Here is a 27,733-nt window from a genome sequence, read left to right as displayed (position 1 = left end):
AATCATGTTACCTTCCTGACATTCGTTACCCTTTTTTAAGAGTTTGTCATCTCATGTTCGGTTGTGTCCCGTTTAGTTTAGTTTCTTACATGGAGAATAAGAACGCTGCACAGCGGCTCAACCGGACCGACAATGGAAACGCAGAGCGAGTTAGACAGTTCGAATAAACAAGCCGGGATTACCAGGCAACGTGTCGCTTTAGCAAAGCTCTTCTTCACACTTCACAATAGAAATATGAGTCCAGAATCAGTTTAAAGCTCTTTAATCTCACCACTGACTAGACTGCAGAGGCTCCAGTTCAACGACTAAATGGAAGTTTGAATCATGAAAACGGCTTCGACCTGCAATCTCGTTTAAATCACTTGTTAGGACACATTTTTACAGACTTTATGTGAGGTCGTCTTTTTACGGCCTTACTGCTTTATTTGATCATTATTGTTTTATTTCTTAAGTTTGTAATATTGTATTGATTGATTGATTTTCTAATCTATGGTTTTATCAGTGTTGAACTCTTATCTCGGTTTGTCTCGCTTCGTTGGGCCTCGCTGTTGAGATTTGTTGTTTTTATTGCTTCGCTTTCTGTTTTTAAAGGTGCTGTATTTATATCTGTTAAAATAGTTATTATTGAAGGAAAGAAGAAAAAAACATTGAATTAAAATGAATAAAGAGAAGAGATGAACCACAAAGACATCAGAAGGAGGTTGAGAGTTTATTGCTATCACAAAGCATTGGGGGGGGGGGGGCACACACAACATGTCACATCACAGACAGACCTCTCCGGCACAGAGACCAGGGCAGGAAGTGAATCTGTTTTTATTCCAACTGATGAAAGCTACCAGGGACAAAGGTGGTTGATGAGGAAAACATAAAAACAATAATCTGGTATCTGGTGCTGATGTACATGATGGTACAACATGACCCCAGCGCCCTGGTCATCCACTCTAAACGCTACTTCCTGTTTATGACAACTTTGATCTTATATCCAGAGTTTTGGGCATCGTAAAACCTGCTCACATCTGGGAACACTGTGACATCACGACAGAATCAGAAGTCATCACGCCTGACATGTCGGTGATAATCCCTCTTTGTACAAGAAACTTTGTGCACATCACTACGATAAGTAGGTTTGGTGAAAGTGGAACCAGAAAGGACAGTTTGTGTACAACCTGTCTGACCGTCTGACTCCGTCACTGATGTCACTGATAAGAATGAAATTGTGCAATAACAGGAATTATCCTTTAACATCCACAAACATTTTCTTTAACAGGCGTTCCACTAACGTTGCAAAGTGGAAGGTGCAGCTTTTAAAACCTAAAAAAAAAAATCTACCCTGCTTTTCTTTTTGGCTTTTTTTCTTCGTTTTTTGCGCCTCTTTCCCCCCCGACTGTGTCAAAAGCACAGCGGCCAGTTGAATGAAATCTACTGAACGTTAAGTCTCTCTTTTCGTATCTCTATAATTATCCTGCAACTAGAACGCAGAAAACCTTTGCAAGTGGTCGACCAGAAGTTCACAAAGTGGGACTTTTAACAGTGACTACATCTACATAAACCTTAACGCCTCCTGGTTTCACACTCATGCTCTAAATCAAACCATCACCCTCCCTTTAGACGTCACCGCCATCGTTTACTTCCTCGGTGGGGTCGGAGACTTCATGAATCTGCTGGGTGGGGTGGGCGACTTGATGCCGCGAGATGGAGTCGGAGTCGGAGACTTCGGGGGTGGAGACTTCGGGGTCGGGGTGGGAGATTTGGGGACCGGGGTGGAGGCTGGAGTTGGGCTCTTCATGGACACTGGGGTCTGGGACTTAGAAGGGGTCGGGGTGGGGGTCTTGGAGGGCGGGGCTGGGGTCTTTGGCGGTACAGGCGTGGTTGCGGGCGTGGCTGCAGCCATTTTGGGCTGTCCCAGTTTGGGCTCGGGTAACTTCTCGCCCAGCCTGTAGACGCTGACGGTGATCTCGACGAACTCGCCGCCGTACTTGTTCCGTACGTTGATGCTGTACTTGCCGGAGTCGTCGGGGGAGACCTTGTTGATCACGAGGCTGGCGAACTTGCCGCCCTCGAACATGACCCTGGTGTGCTCGTTGTTGGCGACTTCCTGCTCGTTCTTGAACCAGGAGACCTCCGGGGTCGGCTCGCCCCACACGGTGCAGGTCAGGCTCAGAGACTGAAGGGGGACAAGAGTCAACTCAAGTCAAAATGTATCCAAAATGCAGGTTTGTTTAAGTGTTGTACCAAAAACAATTCACCCTCGGTTAAGCCCCGCCCCCCCCCGGCTGCTAGTCCGTCAAGCTGTCAGAGCTACGTTACCATGGAGCCCACACTGTCACCAACTCACTGAATGAATATCATCTAGTGAAGGAAATCTGAAACCACTGATGGATTTATGGAGCCGAGCCGGACAGTTCTCGGACCCTTGTTGGAGCTGGACGAAGCTCTGATTGGCCAGTCTGCATTCGAGGGGTGGGACTTAGTGAAGGGTCAATTAAAGGGCCAGTTAAACTAAACAATAAAAAAAAAACACTAGAACCTAGAACTCTGGTTCCCAACACGGGGAACGGCGCCCCAAGGGGTCGTAAGATTTTTCAAATCTTTGCTTTTTATTGTGAATTACTGGATATGTTTCATGTCTTTGAGACTTTAAATCCTAAATAAATATGAAAATAAAATAATCGCAGTTTGATCTGGAACAAGCTAGTAAGCGGACATCGAGCTGGGATTTTCTATTTTCAAGGTAAATTTAGTTGCTTGTTTTTTATGCCTACATGCTGTGCATGAAATCATAAAAGCTACTGAGTTTGTAGTCGATTCTTCTCCGTAACAGCCGAGCAAACTGTTGATGAAGATCTGTGAAGTGGTTTAAAGCTCTGGAAAAAGCTAGTAAGAGGACCTTGAGTTTTTATGTTACAAAAAAGTTCCAATATGAAAACAGTCACACTGTTTCTGGAAAGAGTCACTGCTGTTTACCGCTGTATACTAATTATTAAACAAAATCCCATCCACCTCCATTGTACTGACTCGATCACATAGAACCTAAAGTAGCTGCATGGCTGGACACCAGAACAAGAGCTGGTGACGACCCACAGACGACCCACGACCCACAGACGACCCACAGACAACCCACAACCCACAGACGACCCACAGACGACCCACAGACGACCCACAGATGACCCACAGACGACCCACAGACGACCCACAGACGACCCACAACCCACAGACGACCCACAGACGACCCACAGACGACCCACAGACGACCCACAGATGACCCACGACCCACAGACGACCCACAGACGACCCACAACCCACAGACGACCCACAGATGACCCACAGACGACCCACAACCCACAGACGACCCAAGACCCACAGACGACCCACAGACGACCCACAGAGCTCTTTTCTACAGGAATGCTACCAGCTGCTTGTAATGACGTAAACAAAACCCCCAAAATATAATGTATGACGCCGTCATGTTACATATTAACGCTGTGTTGATTTGTATCAACGTGTTTAACATCCTCACCTTGTCTTCCATGATAGTGACCACGTCAGGCAGACCACCCATCACTCTGCCACGGTCTGAGGAGAGACAACAACATGCGTGTTACTTCTGTACCAACAAAGAAGTAAAACTCTACTTTAGTGGAGAACATCTCCCTGTTTGCATTGTGTACCTGTCTCAGTGTAAACAAGGTGGAGATGTTCAGAAGAGGAGCAAATGTAAAAACTCTTTGAACTTTAACATTCATTCTGCTTTAAAAGCAAATAACTCGTCTGCGAGGCGGATCTGAAAAATGCTCAGAATGTCTTTAAAAACATCATGACGTGATCCATGAAGATCAGGAAAGAAATACCAAATACGTCCCTTAAATGAAAAGCTAATGCGTCTGATGGAATAAATGATCTCTCACTAACAGTGTCGGCTTAATAAATAATGATATACTCACTCTTCTCAGCAAATGCAGCTGCCCTAAAAGATAAAAGAACATAAATATGATTAAAATAATTTGGACACAATTTAAAGATGCATGTTCACAAACTACCTTTCAGTCAAATAACTCACTTAAGTCTCAGGTACTCTTCATAAGCATCAGTGTACGCTGCAACAAAAGAAATGAGCTCAGGACTTTACTTTTCAAAGCCACCAAAGGTTTTACAGGAACTCAAAAGTCAGGAAATAATAAAATAAATAAAATAAATAAAATAAATAAAATAAATAAAATAAATAAATAAAATAAATAAATAAAATAAATAAAATATATATTTATTTACAAAATAAATATAGAAATTAAAACTAATGGCTACAAAGTAAAACAAAATTAAAATAAAAAAGCAAAGATTTCTTACAAAATAAAAACACCCTTCAACGGTACATGTTACAGATATTTCTTTACCTTGTCCGGAGAGGTCGAAGGTTCTGGCGTGGGTCTGCACGCCGTCTGAGATCTCGATGGTGTAGCTACCCTTCTCCTTGTCGGACGGATCACGGATCTGCATCCAGGCCATCTCCGTTGTGCCCCCGATCCTCATCTTCTCAGAGGAGGCGATCTTACTCTCCCTGCAGGGTTTTCACCACAAGTCACAGGAGTCACTTCTCAACACTCGTGACGTGAGAGCAAACACTGAAACGTCTGCAGTGCAACAGACATGCATGGCGATGTATATTTGTAGTAATGTGTTTTTGTACATGAAAGCTAGTTTTATTCACAGAGATATTCTGTGTTTTTGTACCAGACTCTGGTTGCAAAATATCACTGTACTGATATTTGGCATAAAACAGAGCTCGGCAGCCGGCAAAACATTGTTACACAGCTCCACTCCGGTACACTTGTGATGTGTGGAGTCATGTATATTGAATTAAACTGTACTTGTGTTTCCAGACAGTCTTCATCTCCTCTGTGTAGTAGTTCATGTAGCACTGCAGCCTGATGCCCTCTGGTGTACACTGCAGCACCAGCTCAGAGGCCGACGCACCTGAAAGACAAGCAGCCGAAACTGTTAGCAGACTATCTGTATTTACGTTCAGCAGTCGATGCCGGGGAATGGCTGCTCGGTTAAATACGGTCACGTTTGCAGTGAAGAACACAAGTGAAGAACACAAGTGAAGAACACAAGTGAAGAACACAAGTGAAGAACACAAGGGAACAAAGACTGAGACGATGTTTTTATCAGCTCATCAAACTCACCGGCGTTCTGGGCGAGGGCGTTGATGATGTCGTCAAACACTGAAAATCAAAGACAGACACAAAACACGTTATATTGTAATATATTAAAACAGCACTGAACAACATTGCTTCTCACATCCTTCACATTTAGACCCACGCGCTGTTTTTAAATGACCTTTTGTCTTTTTATCGATTGTCAATAACGAATAAAACAGTCACGTTGTGCAACACGTCCACCGGCTCACACACAAAACAAAGCCACCGAGCGGAGGAGATATTCTAATTTATGGATGAATAAAGTTCAAATGATGAACCACAATAAAGAGAAAAAGGAAAAGTTAGACGAGAAATAATAAAAAGTAGTGGGTTTTCTCAGAAACAGGTGCCACACTTTGTAAAATGAACTCTCTTTATGCCTTTAAATGTTAAATGTCTTTTTTTAGTTGATCTTTTAAATAGTTTGCTTTCTCTGCAACACAAAGCACTTCATCTTTTTCTTAATGATTTGTTAAATGTAAAGCACTTTAAACTGCATGTATTGTATGAAAGGTGTCAATCAAATCAAGATCATTATTATTATTATTAATATTAATAATATTACCTTTGCCTGAAATGTCAAACAGAGACGTGTCCTTTCCTCTGGGGTCACTGAGCACGGCCTTGAAGACGCCCTGATCCTTCCTAGAAAACTGAGAAACAACATTATTATAGTTTCAACGAGCAGCAGCAACATACAAAATAATATCCGTTTATTTAAAAAAACTAAATATAAATATAAACCTTGATGAATAAAACACATGACAGTGTGGTTATCTGATTATAATGAAGCTTTCTAAACAGAGTCATTACTGAGACAGCTGATGGTGTAATCAGGTATTTTACATTTTCTATTTAATTTCATGGGTTCATCTGTTGTTTATATTGTTTATATTTCAAACTATTTCAGGTGAACAAACGAGTTAAAGCTTTAGCCAAAACATTTTTACAACCCCAGGACACGGTGTATACATATGTATACATATATACATATATATATATATATACACATACATATATAGTGAGAATGAATACTTTGGTGTGGATGCTGCAGTAGTTACCAGATGGATGGGGAGAGCGCAGGCTCCGGACACGACATTGGGAGGAGTTTCTGGAACAATCTCATCCTCCTCTTTGTACCAGTTGAAGGACGTCTCCTTCTTCACATTGGCCACCTAACAAACACACAAACACACACACACACACACACACACACACACACAAGGATTAGTTTTAGTGAGAGAAAAAGAAGCGATGAGGAAGATTGTTCAGAGATGGTTGATGTGAATGTTGACCTTGCAGGCGAGCATGACGGTGCAATCCTCAGTGACAGTGAAGTACAGATACTCAGAGAAATGTGGACCTGAAATGAAGAAGTGGGATCATTTAAATGAGGAAATGACGAATGTCTTAGAAACACAATTAACTCCGACTAGCAGCTTGTGCTACGATAGAGCTTCCGTTAGTGTCGCTACCTTGCTTCCTGATGTGCTCTTTCCTCTGAAACTCGGCCTCCTTCAGAGCAACTTTGAACGCTGAAACAGAAAAAACACAAAACACGAGTCACGATCGATACACGGGGAGAATGTTCAGTGGTGGACGAAGTACTCAGATCTTGTACTTTAGTAAAATTATACAAGTAAAAGTCTTGCAATCAAACTGAAGTAGAAGTATAAAAGTATCAGCAGCAAAATGTACCTAAAGTATCAAAAGTATGAGAGTGACTCCTGTCAATGTGAGTGTTATAACATATTGTGTAATGAAGATAATCTGAACTACCTTCAATACTGTTGGGTAGTTTAATCTATAACAATTATTCTGTAATTACTCATATTTTATAAACGAAGCATCTATTTTGTGTGTGAATAAGACTGTCAGATAAATGTAGCGGACTCGGAGTATAAAGCAGCATAGAGTGAAAATACTACTTTTATGAAAGTTATACTTGAGCGCAGTACTTTTCCACCACAAATATGTCAGACGAAGACTGAAAAACAAACAGCTGATATAATATTTTGATGATGCAACTGTGAGCCAATATGACAAATCTTTCAATGTGACTGTTTTCATTCTCTGATCAAAGATTTTTCTATTTTTCTCAGATTGAAAAACCTCTGAAAATGATGTATTTCTCTGTCACTACAACAGCTCATATAGTAGTGTACTGCAGGCTGACAACAGTCTGTAAAGGAAAACTAGAATGTGTGCTAGAATGTATATATTTATATATATTAATTCATATTCACATTTAAATCCAGTTTGACACAAAGTAAAATGTCAAAAAAGTGAATAATTCCACATAAACCATGAACTCACGTTGTGATATGATGTTTATCTCGTACGTGAGATTGTGCGAAAGTGAATCAGTTCGTGTGAGTGATGTGTGAGGGTGGAGGGAGCCTCACCGTCTCCCACCAGGACCAGGGAGCTCTGGGTCTTGGCCTTGCCGTCGTGGATCTGGAGCGTGTAGGTTCCCTCGTTGGCTCTGGTGAAAAGATCCACCGTCATCTGGATGACTCCCGAGGCCACGTCGTGGCTGATCTTGACGCCCTGAGAGGAAAACAAGGACAATAATTATATCTACAAATAAACCAAGAACTCATCTTTACGTCTGATATTCATCAATCTCTGTTACAGCCTCAAGTCTGAGACGTACAACATACAGTATATATATTTAATGCACAGAATAAACAGCTGGAATTATAATTTACGAAGTAAAAGTGGGACTATCAAATTAAATAGTTCAGATGTTTAGAGGTGTGTGTGTGTGAGGTTCTTCTCCACAGTCAGGGTTCTACAGTAGATGAGTTTATAAACAGACAGGAGAACCAGCACGATGTTTAAGCTATATTTACTGTATTTAACTGCTTTCTCATGCCTACAAACAGCGCTTTCTCCCGTCCGTCTCTATAAACTCATCTACTGTCGTAGAACCCTGACTGTGGAGAAGAACCTCAGACACACACACGCCTCTAAACATCTGAACTATCCCTCTAAGTGCATCGCTAACTTTGAAACGTAGTCAGTATGACTGTAGAAGAAGCGTTACCTCCCCAGTCTTGACCTCCTTGTCGTTGACGATGAACCTGTAGGACACAGAGGAGGACAGTTTGACGGCCTGCGCCCAGAAGCGGACGTGACCCTTCTCCAGAATCTCGTAGTTCAGGCCGTGCTTCAGAGGAACGACTGCGCAGAAACAAACGACACACACAAAGGTCAGGATGCTTAGGAAGCGGCGCTGATAATAATGAATACAGGATGTGTGCTGCTGGTGTGTAATACTCACCGGGATGTCTGATGGCATAGCTGAGCTCCAGCATCGTGTTCAGGGCTGCAGAATGGATTCAAGACAGCAAACATGAGCCGCAAACAAACAACAACAACAACAAGAAAAGCCTAACGAGACGGACTGAAAGACGTACCGTCCTCGGTCAGCGTGTGGCTGGAGGAGACTCCTTCTGTGTCGGTGACGACCGCAGAGTATCTGCCCAGATCGTCTTTGTCCGGGTTGGTGAAGGTCAGTCTGGAGCTGAGAGACAAACACGGCGACTGTTATTCTCCATTAAGGTCAAATCATCAAGAAGAAAACTGGGGAAACTGTTTGAGAAGCCGCTGTTGTTTTCACTTGCGTGTTATAATTAAACACCCGTCCCAAAAAAACATAATTTCAACATGTTTGCAGTGATTTCTTACAGCAGGTAAGTGTAACGCATACTCACAACATATTATATCCAAAGTTTGTTTGTCAAAAAATGTACTTGAGTATAAAATATCCTTCTGAGATGTGGTGAAGTAGAAGTATAAAGTAGCAAAATATGATTAATACTCAGATAAAGTACAAGTACTTTATATAGAGAATAACGTTTCCAATAATACAGTAATTCAAAATATATAACTGCTTTCAAACTAAACACAACTAGAACTTTGTCTCTTTTTTTCTATAGTGACCAATTACAAAGTTCTCCACAAAACACACTTTTTATTCTGCAAATTGAGCAGACGGAGACCAGACCGTCTGCCGTGTTTGTGAGTCTCTCTGTGCAGTAAACTGTTTCATTCTTTACTGGGAACAAAGAAATAAAACGACCCGAGCTCCTCTCCGTGACGGGTCGAGGATGACGGGCGAGCTTACGTTCTGCCCTTGGCGGTGACGGCGACCCTGGGGCAGTCGCCGATGGCTTTGTAGTTCTTCGACCACATGAACTTGGACGTCGCGCAGATCTCGCAGGCCTCCAGAGACAGGAAGACGTCTCCGGTCACCTCGTCCACGCCGGCCACGATCTCCTGAGTGCCTGTGAACATGTTTTTATATATCTATAAGTATTACACTCCGCTAGAACGTATTGTGAGGTGATTTGGGTATTTCTTTGCACCTCAGTTGAGTCAAGATACAGGATTTTAATATTATTCCTTTAGAAATACTGCGTATACAAATCAAGTATACTAGTACAAGTACTGTGCAAACAAATGGCCCAATGTATCAACAATTGCAAAAACTTTTTTAAAGTTTTTCTAAGAAAATATTTTCTGAACACATTTAAGATTCAGTCCAGTTATTTATTTGAAGTCCAAATACTGACGCAACATAACCAGGTATTACATAGGAGTTTACTTTACAAGGTGTGTAATAAAGTAGTAATTAACACTTCTTGTCTTACTGCTTTCTTAATATATTTTGACATCTTTTAGGAGGGATGTCAGTCCAAAACTAAAACTGTGGTTTCTGCATTTTTCGGTCAATGATTTGCAAATATTTAATCAACACCTGTTTGGGTAGCACTTTACATTAAAAGCTTGGTAATAACTTGGTAATAGCTCGATAATAAAGAGGTAATAACGAAGTAATAACCAGGTAATAGCTTTGTAATAACACTAAGTGTGTCTGGGGAATATCAGACTGAGATTTATGTAAAAAGGGCCTAAAGAGTAATAATGCGGACCCACATTTAAAGACGGCAACACAACTTTAATATTTTAACAATATAGTAACCTGCTGCTAAATGCTAAAAATGGATATCAAACGGTAACATGGTGACAATAATGGGTTAATAACCTGACAATAATGAGGTAATACAGGTGACATTATTAAAGGATACTACATGAACATTCATGGAGGTCAGAATTGATAATTACCATGTTATAATAACGCTCAGTTCTGAGCCTTCCCTTCTGTTTTAAGGTTACAAATGAAAACAGATTCTGTGTAATAACCATGAATCAGGACGGCGAAATGCTCACCGGCCTTCATGTTTAAAAGATGAATCATAAGTGAATTTCTATGAGTAATTTAACATTATTAAGTCTTTATTATTAAGTGGCAGTTATATTGATATATGTAAGAAAGCTGTATGTGTTTGTTGAGCTGTAGTGACGTAAAGTACAAATACGACACATTCCTCGACGTGTTAGCACGCGTCGTAGCGACGTGTTGTTGTTACCTGGAAGAGCTTTGGCACAGACGGGCTCAGACAACTGGGAAGGTTTCCCGACACCTTTTGCACTGACGGCACGAACTCTGAACACGTAGGTTTCTCCTTCCTCCAGACCAGTCACCTGCAGGAAAACCACGGAAACACCTTTACAGGCCTTACGTGGAAGTTTTCAACACATTCAAAACGTCTCTCGACATCAGCCGGTGAAACGAGGGCGATCAGAGGAGAAGCTGTAGCTACGGATCGGCTTTTTAAAAGCTAGGTCTCACTATTTTCAGTGCAATGTTGCAAAAAAAGTCTCATTATAAAAACGTATAAACTTATGTTTGTCATTAAGAGGTTATAACAGTAACTGTGAGTCGCAGCATTGTCTCCGGTTGGACCGCCGGGTCTCCTACCTGCAGGTAACGTTGGCTCACGGCCTCCTGATTCTGAGTAACAAACTCCGACGAGCCCTTCTTGGCCATGTCCACCAAATAGCCAGTGACGGCAGCGGCTCCGGTGTAGACCGGAGCCTTCCACAGGAGGACCAGGGACTGACCTCTGACCTCGCTGAAGCTCAGGTCGAAGGCCGGGCCTGGAGGACGGACAATGAAATAACAAAAACGTGAGCAGAACCGAAGAGGAAAGACGTCTGTCGCTGCATATTGTGGTCAGAGCTGCTGGTTAAACATTTAGGGGATTTTCTTCATCAAAATGTTGTTACAGAAATGCACATTAGATCAATAATGAATTCCATACTGTACTAACATACTCTGGTTTATGAATGAAAAATAATATGGTTGAGTTAAAGCTGACTTTTCTCACATTTAACTTAATACGTTTCTGGATCTTTGGATTGACTTGAAAAAAAGCCCTCAACGTCCTACTTGTCCTACTTGTTGGAGAGTCGCTCTGGTGTATTTTTCTTTCTTTCTTACCGACACTTTAAAGACACAGGAACCAGGTAACTACAAGAACAGTGAGTCAGCGTTATATATATTGTTTGAGAGGCAAGTGATGGATCTCCCACCTGGCTCTTCCATGGTCCAAGCTTCACACTTGATCGGGGCGCTGGGAGCCGACGGCACGCCGACACCGGCCATGTTAGCGGCCTGGATCTTAAACTCGTAGAAGATCCCCTCCGTCAGGTTGTCAACCTGAAGGAAGAAAGGAAGGAAGGAAGGAAGTAAGAACATATTAGTGTTTCTTTACTGTTTAATTTATTTGAATGGAATTTAGTGTCAGATTGGCGCCACTCACGGTGCAGATCCTCTCCGTGACGGCCGCCAGGTTCACCTCCTTCCACACCAGCGTGTCGGCGTTCCTCTTGTCGATGTAGTAAGCGTTGATCTTGGAGCCGCCGCAGTGTTTGGGACGCCTCCAGGCCAGAGTCATGGAGGAGCCGTCGCAGCTCACCATGGTGATGCCGAAGGGAGCGCTGGGAGTCGCTGAATCACGTGTAATGTTTCGTGTTTAATATGAGATATTTAATACAGAGATACACATGAGAAAACACATCCGTGTTTCATTATTTCACTGTAACGTGAGAGTAAAAGTGTCCGTGATGTATTATAAACATATTATAATCTGTTTATAGCACTCTGTCCTCTTAGATACGAGCACGCATATTTATGCTTTATAACAATAATCATAACACATTATTAACCATTTTATAATGACTTACACGGTCAAGTATCATAATACTTCATAATTGCTTGTCTCTCAGATGTTTTATTGTTGTTGCAAGGATCATAGTTTTTAACATTTCCATCGCTGTGATAGATTATAATCATTGTTATTATGTGATCATAAGCTACTCTGAGTGGTCATTGTTTGCTTTTAAACAAAAACAATAAGAAAAAACTAAAGCGATATGAAATCTGTGCAAGAACACGGAAAATTATTTTGACTTAAAGTAAACGATGATTACTTAGAATGACTTATAATCACATTACAATGCATCATGAATGTAATATTATGTATTATAACTATGTGAATTATAAGACACTATGATCCTTTTAAAAAGAAAAGTCAGGAAGTGACCATCAATTATGAAGAATTAATATTATGATACTTTTAAATCATTATAAAATAACGTTATAATGTGTTATGATTATTGTTATAAAGCATTATGAATATGTAAGAGTGGTTACAACTATACTTATACAGTGTTATAAGCAGACTATAACACATCATAAGCATGTGTTATAGACATGGACGTGTTACGTCTGTGAACTGTGAGCAAAAAAACACATCGAGCAGAAAGTGTTCAGCTGAATCGCTGTTCAGTCGTTTGATACAATAAACGTGTTTTTAAGGATCAACGCACGTTGTTACTTCTGTGACATTGAACATGTGCAGTTCTGTGATTAGAGCACATGATGCAAAGTGAAAGTGGACAAAGTGGGTCAGTCAGGTGGGAGTAAATCAGCTATTCAGTACGTACCGTATTCCTCCCCTCTGCCTGGACAGAATAATGAGACGAAGATAACATTCGATCACGTTTCTAACTCTGCGGTGAACTCGTCGTCGCCTCTCTCGTTTTCAGCTACATCTTCACCGATTCGCTCATTTTAAAGCGCTTTGTTTAAAGTCAAAGGCCGCTGCATATAAACATGAGTGTATGATGAACGCGAGGCTGCTCTTACCGAGCGCAGGCTCCACGGCGATGGGAGACGACTCCTGAGACTCGTCGCTGAGGCCGAAGACGTTGACGGCTTGGACGCGGAACGTGTAGCTCTCTCCTGGGATCAGACCGTGGACCACGAACCTGAGACACACACACACACACACATTCTAGTTTCCTTCACTGTCACGATGCTCTTCAGTGCCTCATAGTAACATCAGCTGGACACATGACATCTATCGCTCTGAGCTTGTGCTTTGTGATATTGGACTTTACAGATGAAGCTCTATAGAATTGAGTCACCTGCAGTGTTTGAAGGGCTTGTGGTTACAGGGGAACCAGTCCTTGGATCCGACGACGCGGCCGTCGATGTAGTACCCCATGAGGTTCTTCAGAGTTTTGGGAGGCTGCCACTGCACGAACACAGACGTCTTGGTGTTTCTGGTGACAGCAACCTGACCGGGAGCAGAGGGGACGCCTGTTCAGGGGGAGAAATAATCAATTAATACTAGTGATGACACAATAATTATGATGTAGACGTTAAGAAAACATTGGACCTCTAAAGTAAAAGGATCCGTGAACGTCTATGAAGATACATCAACACATCAGGATGATTCAGACAACCGCAGGAGTTCATCACCCGACCAGCTACGCTTTCTGGAAGCAACGTTCCGGTTCCACATCCAATACGCTCCATCACAGAACAGGAACAACTCACAGCAGGTCACTCAATGACTGCCGCTTATATAAAACATGCAAACGGTTGTGTCAGTGAACCGTGAAGCCGCCATCATGAGCACAGGCGGAGCACAGTGAGTTTTGGGTTCTGGGTTCAACACAAACACGTGTGGTTTGTTTTAAAGATCCGGTGACAAAAACAAAAAGCGTGAAGTTAGAGAGGATTCCATCTGAGGGATGTGATTGAGACTGCGTGGACTTTATCTTTGGTTCAAGATGCTTCAGTGAAAAACGTTGACTCTTAAAATGTCATTTTGATGTAAAAAAAAAAAACGCGTACATGCATTTTTATTTAGAAATACTGCGTTTGGTGTATAACAAATAATTCATGCTGAAAACAAAATCAGCATCAGATGAGTCGAGTTTCATGGAGGATGTCTTCAATATCTATATAATATATAATATAAGTCTTGTTCTAAATTTTAACTAGGCCACAATACAAAGACCTGAGTACTGAATACATGTTCCTGGGTCCCCTTCACTCACGGTTAGAACACACACACACACACACACCGTGGACGAGTGAACTCATGTGTGACGTTACAACAGCGTGAAAACAGTGTTGTAATTAAAAAGTACGTACCGACCGGGAGCTCCGTACCTGGAACATACAGCGAGTCTCTTTTAACAAAAAGCTCAATAAGATGATTTCATGCATTGTTTGCAGAAACGTTTGTGTGTTTGGGAGTTCAGGATGTTTTGCTGAAACTGTTGTGGTGCGTAAACAAATACAAAAAGGCTGTTTCAGAGGCACTTCCATCTCAAAAAAGTACGACATTCTGGGAGCGATAGAGGCCGGATGAGGAGACGCTGAGGGGCAGATTCAATTGGTTCTCTCTGATTTCTTTTAAATGTTTTTCTCTTCGATAAGAGAAAAGTTTACGAGGTCGGTTATTTTTCTCTTAAATATAAGATGCTTTTAGTAGAATCCTGCTGCGCGAGGCAGCACGTGTATCAAACAAAGTACTGACACAAGAGGAACATGAATGTGCCTTCACTCAAAACCCCGTTCTCCGTTCCACAGAGAGATGCAGGAATCATTTTGGGCACTAAAAAGAAATTCAAAGGTTTCTACTTAATGTGACTTATTGGAAGTATTAAAATACATAAATCGAACAGACAGAAGTATCGTCTCTCACTCTGCTTTTGAAATGTTTGCCTGTGTGCATATCTGCTGTTTGTATGAAAGGTGTGTGTGCACTGATCGCAGGCCTTACCGTCCTCGTCCACCTTCTGGACGGGCTCAGAGGGCGCCGAGGCCTCGCTGGAGCCGTACAAGTTCACCGAGTACACTCGGAACTGGTACCGCTGCCCGTCTTGCAAATCAAAAACCGGGTAACGGGGGGAGTGCAGTTTGACCGCCGTGTTGATCCGCTGCCACGCTCCAGTGCCTGCTAAGCACTGTGGGAGAGTCGGGGGGGGGGGGACTGCATCAATGTAGCACAAACACAATGAGGAGCTTCGGGGGGGGGGGGGGGGGGGGGCTTATGCCGTTGCATGGTTGGGGCTCAATTTTGGATTCGTTTGGTCTTAACGGGGCTCAAGTAAAGTATTCATATGACGTGTGTGTGTGTGTGTGTGTGTGTGTGTGTGTGTGTGTGTGTGTTTTAGCATAACAATAATACTGACAGGTTTAGCAAAGGATTCCTAAAACTTGCCTGGACTTAACATTAGATATCTAAGCGTGAAGCATGAACTCTGAGGAAAAGGGTTCATTTTCACTTGAAAATGTAATTAGAAATAATTTAATTATTAGAAATAAAAACTATAAAAGAGAAGAAAAAAACTCAATAAATGAGAAAAATAACGGTTGAACTAACATGTGTTTACCAATGCTCATGGATATACTGACCTCATCATCGCCATAGCATATTGATGAATCATCAATGATTAATGTGAAATTGTATCCGTGACCTTCATATTCATTTTACCGGCCACGTCACCAAGCGGAGCCCCAAAAATACAAGTGACACATTATGAGGTTTTTAGTGCTTTCATCTTCATAGAAATGTTGACTTTAAACGTGAGGTTAAGAGGTTATTAACGTGTTCTTGATCTTCACCACAGTACAGAGCTGAACACACCTTCTCCACGACGTAGCACAGCGGAGCTCGTCCGCGAGGGCTCGGAGGCTTCCAGCTCAGCACCACGTACGCTTTTAAAACCTCGGACGCGTGCACGTCGGTGGGCTCCCCCGGGATCGTTACGTAGCCTGGGGTTGGGATTGAACGGGTGTTGAAGGCCGAAAGTACATAAAGCGGCACCTGTTGCAGAAGTCTCACATTATTCATTCTAAGATGTAGAGTTACATCCTTGGGTGGTTGACAGCAGCATCGTTTTCTAACTCAAATAAAGAGATTAAAGGGATAGTTCAGATGATTTAAAGTGTGTGTGTGTGTGAGGTTCTCCTCCACAGTCAGGGTTCTACTACAGAACATGAGTTTATAGACAGGAGAACCAGCACGGGAGTGCCTTCAGAACACTAAAGGAGCTAAAGTTTGACATTATTACAGTAAAATGTGGGACTTCTACAAGAGCCTCATGTGCAAAATAACACCAACGCGTTCTTTTTAGTTTTCGTGTTAAAGGTTTGCTTTAGAGAGCAGAAGGAGATACTCGACACACAACAAGTGGTTTAATTGGGGAAAAAAACAAACAAATTCAAAACCACTTCAGTCGATTAATTAAAGTGTGAACGGAAAGAGTCGGAGTTAAATCAAAGACGGCAACAGTTAGGCGGGGAGGAGACGGGGAGAAGGACGCGTCGATATGTTTCGTTTACGACAGATTTAGATCAGTGTTGTGTGTGTTTGTGTTTCATTTAGTTTTGTATCAGTTTCGTGGTTTGATTTTTGACTTTTGAGAGAAGCTTCGTCTGCTGTCAGAGTGTAGAAAGGTTTTTACTGACATACGACACAATGACGAGGTCATTCAGGAACTCTACAGTCATAACAGACCGAAAGTAATCCGGCGAAGTGAAAGCTCATATTTCCCTTCTGAGATAAATCACACAAATCTATGAAAAACGAATAAAACTGAGCAATAAATAAGATAAAAGAAAAATAATTGCTGATATCTTGATATCGAGATTTAATCTCAATCAATTTCAGTGGAGGATGAAGTAACAATACTACAGAGTAAAAATACTCTGATACGAGTAGAAACTGTACTCAAGTAAGAGTACAAAGTATCAGCAGCAAAACAAAAGGTGAAAGTACTCATCATGAAGAATTATACATATTATATTATTGTTTGTATTGTTGTTATAAGCTGCTGGGTAGCTTGTGTTGTTTATCATATCCTGACCTATAATATAATATAATACGTCATAATCTATCTGTTGATTCAAAATGATACATTTAATCTGCAAAGTAACTAAAGTTAAGTGGAGTAAAAAGTACAATATTTAGCTTGGAGTAGTAGTGAAGTAGAAGTATAAAGTAACATAAAATACAGTACAATAAAGTACAATTAGCTCAGAATTGGACTAAAGGGGAGTTCTTGAGTTCTTTCCCATTACTGCAAAAAAAAGAAGTTTTAAAGGTGCCACATTCGAGTGAATCCTAAAATGTTTGTGTCCTCTCATTAGAAAGTTCATAATGTGTCCCCTCAGCAATAAAAGAAGATTGACGGACGGAACCATCTTTGTTTAAGTGACGTCCCGCCTCAGTGATCAGCTCTCAGGATGCTGATGGGATTCATCTCAAATTAACCTGCATTGTTTTTGTACGACTCCCCTTTTTCAAATGCTGAATGTCGTGTAAATGCGACGGTGCTGATGAAAAGAGACAACTTGTTAGTATTTGTGTGAGATTCCAGGGAAGAGGTTTCAAAAAGGATTAAAAAGCCGACCTGTGAACCCAGACCGGCCTTTATTGTGATCTACCTTCCAGGTCATCGTCCTTGATCACTATGTCGTATTTCCCTTCGATTTTAATCACTGTCGCAGGAAACAACAGAGCCGTTAGGAAACAGTGGCGACGCGCCGGGCCTCGTGTGTCGTTTATTTACCTCCCTCTGTACCTTGCAGCCTCTCGCTCTCGGCGGCGTCGAGGGCGGTCACTTTGTCCGACTTGCGGGACGACCTGCTGATGCCGGCGCTGTTCACGGCTCTGACCCGGAAGTGGTAGGAGCGGCCCTCCTTCAGGCCGTGCGCCGGGTATTTACAAACCTTCACCGGGGCGTCGTTGCACTGGACCCAGGTGTCGCTGCCGGCTTCACACCTACAGAGAGAGAGAAATCATCCGCGTAATGACGTCACCGGCAAAAGAAATGATCTCATTGTTCTGTCAGAAAATGAGTAAATATACTGAAGTTTGTTTTTTTCTACTTGTGACTGTTTAAAGGATCGAGAGTGACCGCAAATCACAGTTTTTCAGAGTATAGTATAGTGTACATTTAGGGTAAAATCACACATCATCATCAATTATTACTACAAAATAAAAATCTATATATACAATTATTATTTTAACACATTGTACGTTCGTTTTAAAAACTGTACAGCTCTTTTTATATTTAAAGAGATACATATTTTTATATTTTTATTCATTTTATTGTTATGCACTTGTAAAAAAAAACTTTCGTCCTCTTTCCCTGCTGGTCTGAAAAAGTCCCAAAATGCGTATCAAGTTGCAGACTCAGCACGTTTTCTATTTGCCCCTTTAAGCTTCAATGTTATTGATTTAAAGCTGCAAAACCGCGTTCTTCTTTGGCCACTTCAATAGAAGACGAAACCACCCAGTAAAGCGTGATTCATCACTTCAACTGATCAATCGTTAAGTCTGTTAAATGTCAAAGTAAGAGTGAAAGACATATAGATGACAGCATGATGACAGTATGATATTAATGTGGTTTAATTTGACTGTATTCGTGTGTTAGTGTGTCAGTAAAAATAGAAACGCAGACTGACCGGTCCACAAAGTATCCGGTGATCGCCGCCTCGTTGACGGTGTTGGGGGGTTTCCAGGAGACCAGGACGTAGTCCGCGTTGACGTCGTACGCCTTCACGCTCATCGGTGCACCGGGGGCCCCGGCCACAGAGGGGGCGGCATCTAAGGGAGCAAGGAAATAAGGACACACGGTAGGGAAGGGAAGAGGGAGGGATGATGGAGGACAGGACATTTATTTGATCGTATTTGATTTTATTTCCATTTATTATGTCATGATATTTTACTGCTACTACTGTTATTAGAGCTTATAATTCTATTTTATTATGTCTTGTCTTAAAGTAATCCAGCAGATCTCAGTGATACATTGTGTAGAGAAATGAACCCACCTGAGACGAACAGGTAGGCGCTGTGCTCGGCGGTGCCGTCCTTGGTGAAGATGCGGAGGGTGTAGAGGCCCTCGTCGTCCTTGGCCAGGTGAGGCAGCGTCAGGCGGGCCACGCCTCCGCCCGCCGACATCTCCGCCAGGTGACCTGGTGCCAGCAGTTTATCTGTTCGCAGGCGAGGCGGCAAAACACGGTGAAGGAAAAAGACAAATAGATACATTAAAGTAACGATTAAAGGTGAATTAAATAGTAATAATAAAGGATATAGAGCAAGATTTTGTTGAATTAAATTGAATAAAATCAGGATAGAATGTGCTGGAGCAAGGCAGCAACTCTATCCCTGAATGAATGAATGAATGAATGAATGAATGTTTTACCGTCTCTGAACCACTGGGCGAGGGGGGGTAGGTTGGGGAGGTCGGGGACGACCACCATCGTGCACACCAGGCTGATGGCGCCGCCCTCCACGCCGAAGCTCACCGAGAAGCGATCGAGCAGGCTGACCTCCAGCTTACTGGCATGGAGCTCCGTCAGATGGGGCACTGAGCAGGAAGCGACACTTCACGGTTAATAAGTCGTTCACGTTTCACAGCACATTCATTGAAACACGGTTCTGTTCTGTTTAAGATTTAAGATATAGTGTCTTCAAAGCTGGACGTTATGTGAGATGTGAGATGAAACACCAGAGATGTGTTGAAGGAAATATCTTCTCATAGTAGAAAAATAATCAATATTTGATTTAACATTGAATGAGGAGATGCACCACGATGCTCCTCGTCCAATTGTAACATCTGGTGTTTCAGCATCTTTTAAATCACTAACTGGTTCTTTTAATGGTGAAGATAGTTATGAACTTCATTTGACCACAGACACATGCAGTACAACGCTCTCCCTCCTCCTCTCTCTCCTCCACAGTCCTCCACTCTCTCTCCTCCTCTCTTTCCTCCACTCTCTCTCCTCCTCCTCTCTCCTCCTCTCTCTCTCCTCTCTCTCTCCTCCTCTCTCTTTCCTCTCTCTCTCTGTCTCCTCCTCTCTCCCTCATCCTCTCTCTCTCCTCCACTCTCTCTCTCCTCCTCTCTCCCTCCTCCTCCACTCTCCCCTCACCTAAACCAAGCAGGCAGGACTCCCCGGATGGTGCTGGTCCTGTGAAGGAGAGAAAATCATGAATAAAAAGAGAAACACGAAGGTGAATAATGGTACTACATAAAAAATAATATATATATATATATATATATATATATATATGTGTGTGTATACAGAAATAAAATGAAATGAAATAATATGAAAAAATGCTAAAATAATAATTTCAATAATAATAATAATAATACTGATAATAATAATAATAATAATAATAATAATAATAATAATAATAATAATAATAATAATATTAATGATAATAATAATAATAATAATAATAATAATATTAATGATAATAATACTGATAATAATAATAATAATAATAATAATAAAATGGTACAGAGCCAGGACATGAGGATGACTTACTCTTCACAATGACGGTAGCCTTGCTGGTAGCTACGCCATGTGGGTTGGTGGCCACAGCGCTGTACTCAGCAGTATCACTCACAGCACACCTACAGGACCAGACAGCATGGAAGCATCATGTTATATCCACAGATTTACACTTTCCATAAATGTCTAAAATTTCATAAATGTCAGTATATTCAATGTTTTGAATTAGATTTTTTACATTTTGAAACTTAATGTATATTAATTAAACTGTGGACGGTTTGTATCATCATGCCTTGTCTTTGAATGAAGTCTACTTGAGTATCTTGTATTAGTCTATAATAATGATGTATTTAAAGGACACATATCATGCTCATTTCAAGGTTCATACATGTAATTTGGAATTCTTCCAGAACATGTTCACGTGTTTCAATGTTCAAAAAACACTTTATTTTTCTCGTACGGTCTGTCTGAATATACTTGTATTCACCCGCTGCCTGAAACGCTCAGATTTTGCGCCTGTCTCTTTAAGAGAGCTCATTTAAAGACACTGAATACAGACTGAGAGCTTTTCTCAGTGGATTGAGCGTGTTGAGACTTTCACAGTATTTATGTAGCACCTAGACCTGCTTTATAATCAAAGAAGACATGGAAGTCAGTTCTTTCTACAACATGGGACCTTTGAGGGATTGATTTTGCAGCTCTGAACCCTCTTTCCTCAGCAACACCACCGTGGCTCTTCAAGAACAGCAGTAAACTCCTCAGGTCCATGATGTGTGATTACATCATGGACGGCCTTCTTTTGACAAATGATCTCACATGCCGGGGAGAGAGCGCTGGTAAAAGAAGGTGTACCGACGGCAGGAGTCTGGTGTGGCGGGTGAGAATAGAAGGAAGAAATGTGACCCCCCCCCCCCCCCCCACACACACACACACACACACCCGGACTGGACTATTTTAAAAGACGATCCATCCTCCGAGTCTGAGCTCTTCTTCTTATAGAGCGTTTCACTTATAGAGCGTTTCACTCGGGGCTCTGAATGACTAAGTTCTTAACTTTTACAAAGTCAGGGACATAAAGTTCCAATGTGGAACGACGGAGGACCGGAGATGTTCTCACAGTGAAAGAGAGAGAGAGGGAGAGAGGGAGGGAGGGAGAGAGAGAGAGAGGGAGAGAGAGAGAGAGAGAGAGAGAGAGAGCAGTGGGAGGAATTTGTGGTTCAAATGACGCAGAGGTCAGCACTTCGACACGAACAGCTGAGGAGTCTTGAAGATGACAAACAGCCGGCCGTCCCCCTCAATCTGACAGTCCTCCCTCTCTCCCTCTCTCCCTCTCTCCCTCTCTCCCTCTCTCCTTCTCTCCCTCTCTCTCCATTTTATCCAGGCAGAAAAGATAATAGAAGAAAGTGATTTTTTTACTCTTAAACTCTCTTTTTTTAAATTTGATACTCATATTCTTCTTTATAAACTTTTTGTTTTAAATCTTTTATTCTTCTTTTTTAATACTTTATTCTTGTTTTTAACTTATTCTTATCTATGTATTCTTTTTACCGGTGTCTTTTTAAACTCTGTTATGTGAAACTCCTTGAGTTATAAATATAACTTCAATAGTTCCTGTAGTGGCTCTCTTATCTTAATGTGGAGGAAGTCGACATCCTCCTCAATACTTTTATGTTCTTGGAAACTCTTCAGACCAAAGTGTGTTGTCAGCAGAGTGTTTGGGGTTTGGGGGGGCGTACCTGCTGATGATCAAACCGTGGACTCCATACTTGTTGTCGATCTTGTACTTCCCGGGGGCGCTCAGTGGGTCGACGATCACTCCTCCCTTATACCTGCAGAGAGACCAGCAGCTGTCAGCTCTCATTCTGAACCGGTCAAACCAGCATGTTTATGGGGACGCATGAGTCTCTGATGGTCCATACGACAATACACAGAAATGTGCACTTAAATAGGATATTTACAAGGTGATGACAACTGGGAAGGTGTGCTGGACATTTTTGATTAAAGGGCTCTACAAAAGTGAGGAAAACATACAAACGAAGAACCGTCATGAAGAGTTAATCCAGTTAATTGTGACTTTTGTTTGATTGCTGTAAGCTCAAACAAAAGGATGCTGTAAGCTCAAATAGCAGCTACTTTAAATGTGCTTTTACGTATATATATCTAGCATATATTCTGACCATTTGACGACGGGTCTCGGGGTTCCCTGCACGGTGCAGAACAGCTTGACGGGAGTCTTCTCCCACACGGTGTGAGGCCGCAGGGCCACCAGGAAGTCCGGCATCCTCGGGATTTCCTCCAACGAATCCACCCTCCTGTACATCATTTCTCGAACCTGGAGGGAGTAAAGTAGCATCGAGAGAATGCATACAGCTCACTGAAAAGAAGACATCGTTGTAAAACCCTTCTGTGCCCACATGTTGTCGTCATCAGCAGTTATGCTCTATCACATCACACTACTGTCATTAAGACCGGGTGGTGTGTTCAACGTAAATGTACAGTTGAGTGTCGTCTGCATATGTGCGATATATAAAACCTTCAATAAATAATTATGAAATGATTTGATTTCTGTGTATTTCACTGTTCTTAAACATGAGCTATGATAACTTAGTTTATAAAACCAGGCAGGTTAGCATGTAATGGTACTTCATGTTGTGATTTGGTTCCATATACAGTATGAATAACACAACACATTAATAAAACCTGCGAGCTGCTTACCTCTCTCTGGATAGCGAGACTCTCCACTCGGGCCTTGGTGGCCATCCTCATCCTGTGGAGCTCATCCTGAATAACAGTCAGTCCTTTCTCAACGTGCGTGCTCACTCGCTGGTACTCCTCCGTCTCCTGCTCAGCAGTCCTACCGACACACAACTTAAATTGAGCCCACGACTAATCTAAGAACCGACAACACGCATGTGATTAAATCATGTGATGTACAAAACAAGTCCTGAGACATTTTTCTTTGAGCAAACTTTTATAAACTTGGAACTTTTCTCAAATAATGACATTTGTCTTTTATGAGCAATTAAATAATTCATGTCAATCCCTTTGACTTAATCTCCATGTTTCCATCTCACAATTAAAAAGTAAAGTAGTAACTAAACTTGGAGGCATGAATGGAAGAACACAGTTCATCTGTAGATGAACAGCTGATGCTCTCATAGACTGATATGAGCTCAACGGCTCCGTATAAACACATATTCAAAGATCTCGGTTTGGGTTTTTTGGCGGTATCTCTGGCGATAAGTGTGTTTTTGGATCTCACTTCCCAGAGATCTGAAGTCTTTGCTCTTTTCCTTGTTTGTTCGGCCATCGCAACCGTTTACTCGCAATGCTAGCAGAGACCAGAAAAATACTGTAGGCTGCTTCACACCAGGCTGCATTCTTTCTAATGTCCACCAGGGGGCGACTCCTCTGGTTGTATAGAAGTCTATGAGAAAATGACTCTACTTCTCTCTTGATTTATTACCTCAGTAAACATTGTAAACGTGAGTTTATGGTCTCAATCTCTAGTTTCAATTCTTCTTCAACACAGCATGATGTTCATTTAGTAACTTAATGTGCCATCTTGTTCTGTGGCCAGCTAGTAGAGACTGTAGTTCAGTATTACTTTACACCTAAAATAGCCTGACATATGACAGCAGCCGATGGGGACTCACCTCTGCCGGAACACCGGTATGGTGTAGGTTAGTTCGTCCATAGCCTCTGTGGCCTGGGCCTTCACCTGGCTCACTGAGGAGGAGCTTGATTTCCTGTCGGCAGGGGGGGGGGGGGGGGTCCATCGTTATAAAACAGACATTAAAGGAACATTCCACCGTAGTGGACTTTCAGGTTTTAGTTTTGCAGAAGCAGGTGGTGGCGCCAAGATCCAACTGAGGTGAAAATTAGTACAAAATAGTGGCAGATGCTCGCACATGAAAGCCTCCTGGTCTGTAATATTGTGTTTTTATTGTCTTGATGTGGATTGACAGAATATGGTGATGATCCTAAAAAGAACTACGAGACTATACTTGATTCATCCCTCCACCAATTTCTCTCCTTTTCATTGCCAAAATAATACAATCCTATACTATCGATAAAGTACCCTTTGGAAAAACTCTACAAAGACAACACAATTATGTTAATCATGCCCAACTTAAAACTCAACCTTTGCTCAGAATAGCAACATTTTAAAGTTATATTTTAAAGAATTCCCCTTTATGACCTACGGACTTGCTGCCACCTCCTCATTCACTGTGCACTTTTACCGGACCGCAGACAGATCTATGGTGAAAAGGTTGATTGTGATCAGCGTCGGATACACATGACGAGAATTTGACCAGGGGCACGGACAAAGATGTCATCCAAAACCGTGTAAAGGAAACATTTATTTGATCAAATTGACAGAAAATACCACTAATCACAGCACTCAGTGTTTCTTTTTCTTTTCAAATTTCTCTCAAATTTCTCTCAAATTTCTCTCAAATTTCTCTCATGGTAAACTTGGTAAGAAAAACTTGCTGAGCACTGATATCAGTATCTACAGCTCTGACCACTGGCCCCAGATGTGGGTCGGGTTCAGGGGATGGGGACCCCGACATGAGATGGGGGGGGGGCCACATGACAACATGGCGTCTTTAAACAAGATGACCCGGAGATGCGGACTTGGCTAGTAGTTTCATGTTGCGCCCTCCTCACCTAGCGGCCACAAAGCTAGCGCAGCCTTTCGACTTGTGTATCAAGATCAGCGTGTTGTGTAGCAGCGCTACACTGAGAGCCAGGTGGGGTGCAAAAGCTTTTGAAAAGCGTTCGACAGCAATCTAGTAAAATACACACACGTCGCTTATTTCCTGAGTATTAAACGCAGCCAAAAGCTGCAGAGCATCAGCAGCGCTAGCAGTATCTGTAGTCCTGTCCCGGGACTGCAGAGCTTTGGGACCCCACGGAGAAAAAGGTTTACATTCTGGGCCATATATGGATAAATGTCAGGAGTCATGGGCCAAACAATGCTGAATGTGTTTTCAACCAGTTATGCTGCAAGAAAATCAGTGTTTCTAGACCAGATAAACACGTGTGCCACAGAAAATGTTCCATCAAAAAACCTAAAAAACACTAGCAAACTGTTTTTGACATCACAGTCGTTAATTGGTGCTCCCACATGTTACTAGAAGAAGTTCTTGTATCTGCTGCTCTTAAATTCATTTTGAATTATTTCAATATTTCTAAACTCTAATACAGTGCATGGCCTAAGCGCCCACTTAAAAGATTAGGATGCAAATGTAAGATGTGAATCTTTAATTCTAATAATAAGATTGTTATTCATGTAGCTGTGGAAATTGTCAGTTTCTTGCCAATACATAGCTCTTATACCCCTAATTCAGCTTTTACTATATTTGAGATTTACAATCATTTGAAGCTGCCATCTTTGTGGACAAATAGTAATTACAAAACACACTACATGTATTTAACAGGTATAACTATATATGCTACATACATGAAAGGTTACCAATATTTGGCGTAGTTAAATATACATTTTGACAAAAGACTTTTAGATTCTTAAAATAATAGTGAACAGGTAAACAATCTAGTCTGTGAAGATGTAAACCCAACAAAACAAAAAGGGATGAAGCATCGTTGAGTCCAACTGTTGAGCTCGATTGAATGAATCAACGCGAGTTCAATCTCAGTATTTGTTCATCGGGGGATTTGTGTATTAAAATGCACCTTTAAATACGGCGCCCGAGGACAAACGGACAGCCAGCTATGAAGCGGACACGTATGCAGCAGGAATACGAAAGACCACCAGCCAGCTTGCGGCGGCAGTACGCATTGTTATCTCTGCCCGGGGCCAAAGCAGCAGCAAGAGCTTCCACCTCCATTACCTCACTGCTGTCTGCTGCCCAAACCTCACTGCTGTCTGCTGATTGGTGCGCAGACATTTAGTGTGATGATAGGCATAATCAGTTTTGACATGGCTCACATGCTTCTTCTTATACCACGGTGTGACTTTGGAAGCCATGACGGGAACACTTCAAGGAGACCTGGGCACGAGCACCAGGGGGGAGGAGGGGGGAGGAGGGGGAGACCAAACATGTGTTAGCCGGGGACAGAAAAACAAGTCTGTCCCTGGAACGTTACCGTCACCGCAGCCTTTCAGGACGTCTCTGTGATCCAACATTGTTAGAAGTGTAGACATGTCTTTACATTTACAACAGATACAGATAACAGAGAGCTCTCCAGTGTAATCATTTACATTCATATCACACGTAACAAATAACCGTAGCTCACACTGAAATGCAAAGAATACGTAAATATCATATGAGCATATGTATCTCAGAGAAAGACGGGTCCAACATTTAGGAGGCGTGAGGACAGCTCAAACATACACCAGAGCTCAGCACGTCAGATGTTCCACCTTACTACCTCACACGGCTCAGCTATGAATAGCTTGCAGCAGTCTGTGCCTGTTCCATGATTGGAGAAATGAAGGAAACATTTATCTCACTTCTTAATTAAAAAACCACCGTGCAGGAAATGAGACCGGTCCCCACTGTATACAGGCTCCTTTAAATCAAACAAGACTAGTTAACTAAACCAGCTGTCGAATCCAAACTTCAGCACTAATTATGTTTCCATTCTGTGTAACAATTATTTCAACACAAGAACATTAATTTTAAGCGAACACAACTTGGGAAAAGAGGGGTCAGCCACCTCTTAATGGCCTGGTATGTCAGGAAGTAGAGCTCAGGGAGGTTCAACAGACTGCTGCCGTTTCTCACAGGGTGACAGATAATCTACAGACATTTATTAGATCCACACATTTCACTTATCGATAACTTCCTTTATCCTACTCTGAACTTTTCAAAATGTAATTTCTCCGGTAAAAATGAGCCCGCTGGTGAAATCAAAATGAAGAAAAAGTGACTTACCCCGAGAGATTAAAAGAGCGCAAAGCGGTGGAAGAACAGCCTGATGCCGCTTGGGAAGCACTTGCTGATGGCAACAAAAATATTCCCCTCTCACTGGAGGAATGCTGTTCCCC

At 42.0% G+C, this 27,733-nt stretch overlaps 1 protein-coding gene across 1 annotated transcript; it reads right to left on the bottom strand.

Moving 5' to 3' along the window:
- Window positions 1–690: 690 nt before the first annotated feature.
- myom2a (myomesin 2a) lies at window positions 691–27,733 on the bottom strand. Its single transcript, XM_079158876.1, has 34 exons — window positions 27,621–27,733; window positions 26,574–26,732; window positions 24,372–24,464; window positions 23,431–23,569; window positions 22,893–23,047; window positions 22,452–22,544; window positions 20,749–20,837; window positions 20,350–20,388; window positions 19,623–19,787; window positions 19,249–19,410; window positions 18,883–19,024; window positions 17,985–18,196; window positions 13,539–13,713; window positions 13,258–13,379; window positions 11,870–12,057; window positions 11,640–11,766; window positions 11,026–11,204; window positions 10,634–10,748; window positions 9,328–9,487; window positions 8,618–8,724; window positions 8,482–8,526; window positions 8,245–8,381; window positions 7,601–7,745; window positions 6,671–6,730; window positions 6,491–6,558; window positions 6,257–6,370; window positions 5,761–5,848; window positions 5,181–5,219; window positions 4,863–4,968; window positions 4,389–4,552; window positions 4,058–4,094; window positions 3,942–3,964; window positions 3,518–3,573; window positions 691–2,164 (listed from the first exon to the last, which is right to left on the bottom strand). The coding sequence occupies exons 2-34, from the start codon at window positions 26,708–26,710 to the stop codon at window positions 1,625–1,627; spliced, it is 4,221 nt and encodes a 1,406-aa protein (XP_079015002.1). The 5' UTR covers window positions 26,711–26,732; window positions 27,621–27,733; the 3' UTR covers window positions 691–1,624.

Source organism: Pholis gunnellus, assembly GCF_910591455.1.
Source record: "Pholis gunnellus genome assembly, chromosome: 5".
Taxonomy (NCBI): domain Eukaryota; kingdom Metazoa; phylum Chordata; class Actinopteri; order Perciformes; family Pholidae; genus Pholis; species Pholis gunnellus.
This window is presented reverse-complemented; position numbering and strand designations above follow the sequence as displayed.

Bases quoted from the DNA above. Each gene is read 5' to 3' on its own strand.
- myom2a (XM_079158876.1), bottom strand. From the start codon at position 26,710: ATGGCTTCCAAAGTCACACCGTGGTATAAGAAGAAGCATGTGAGCCAT. The intron at 18,197-18,882 runs GTCAGTCTGCGT...CTCTCTCTGTAG, and splicing joins ACCGGATACTTTGTGGACCG to GTGTGAAGCCGGCAGCGACA. The intron at 6,371-6,490 runs GTCAACATTCAC...TGTGTTTGTTAG, and splicing joins CCGTCATGCTCGCCTGCAAG to GTGGCCAATGTGAAGAAGGA.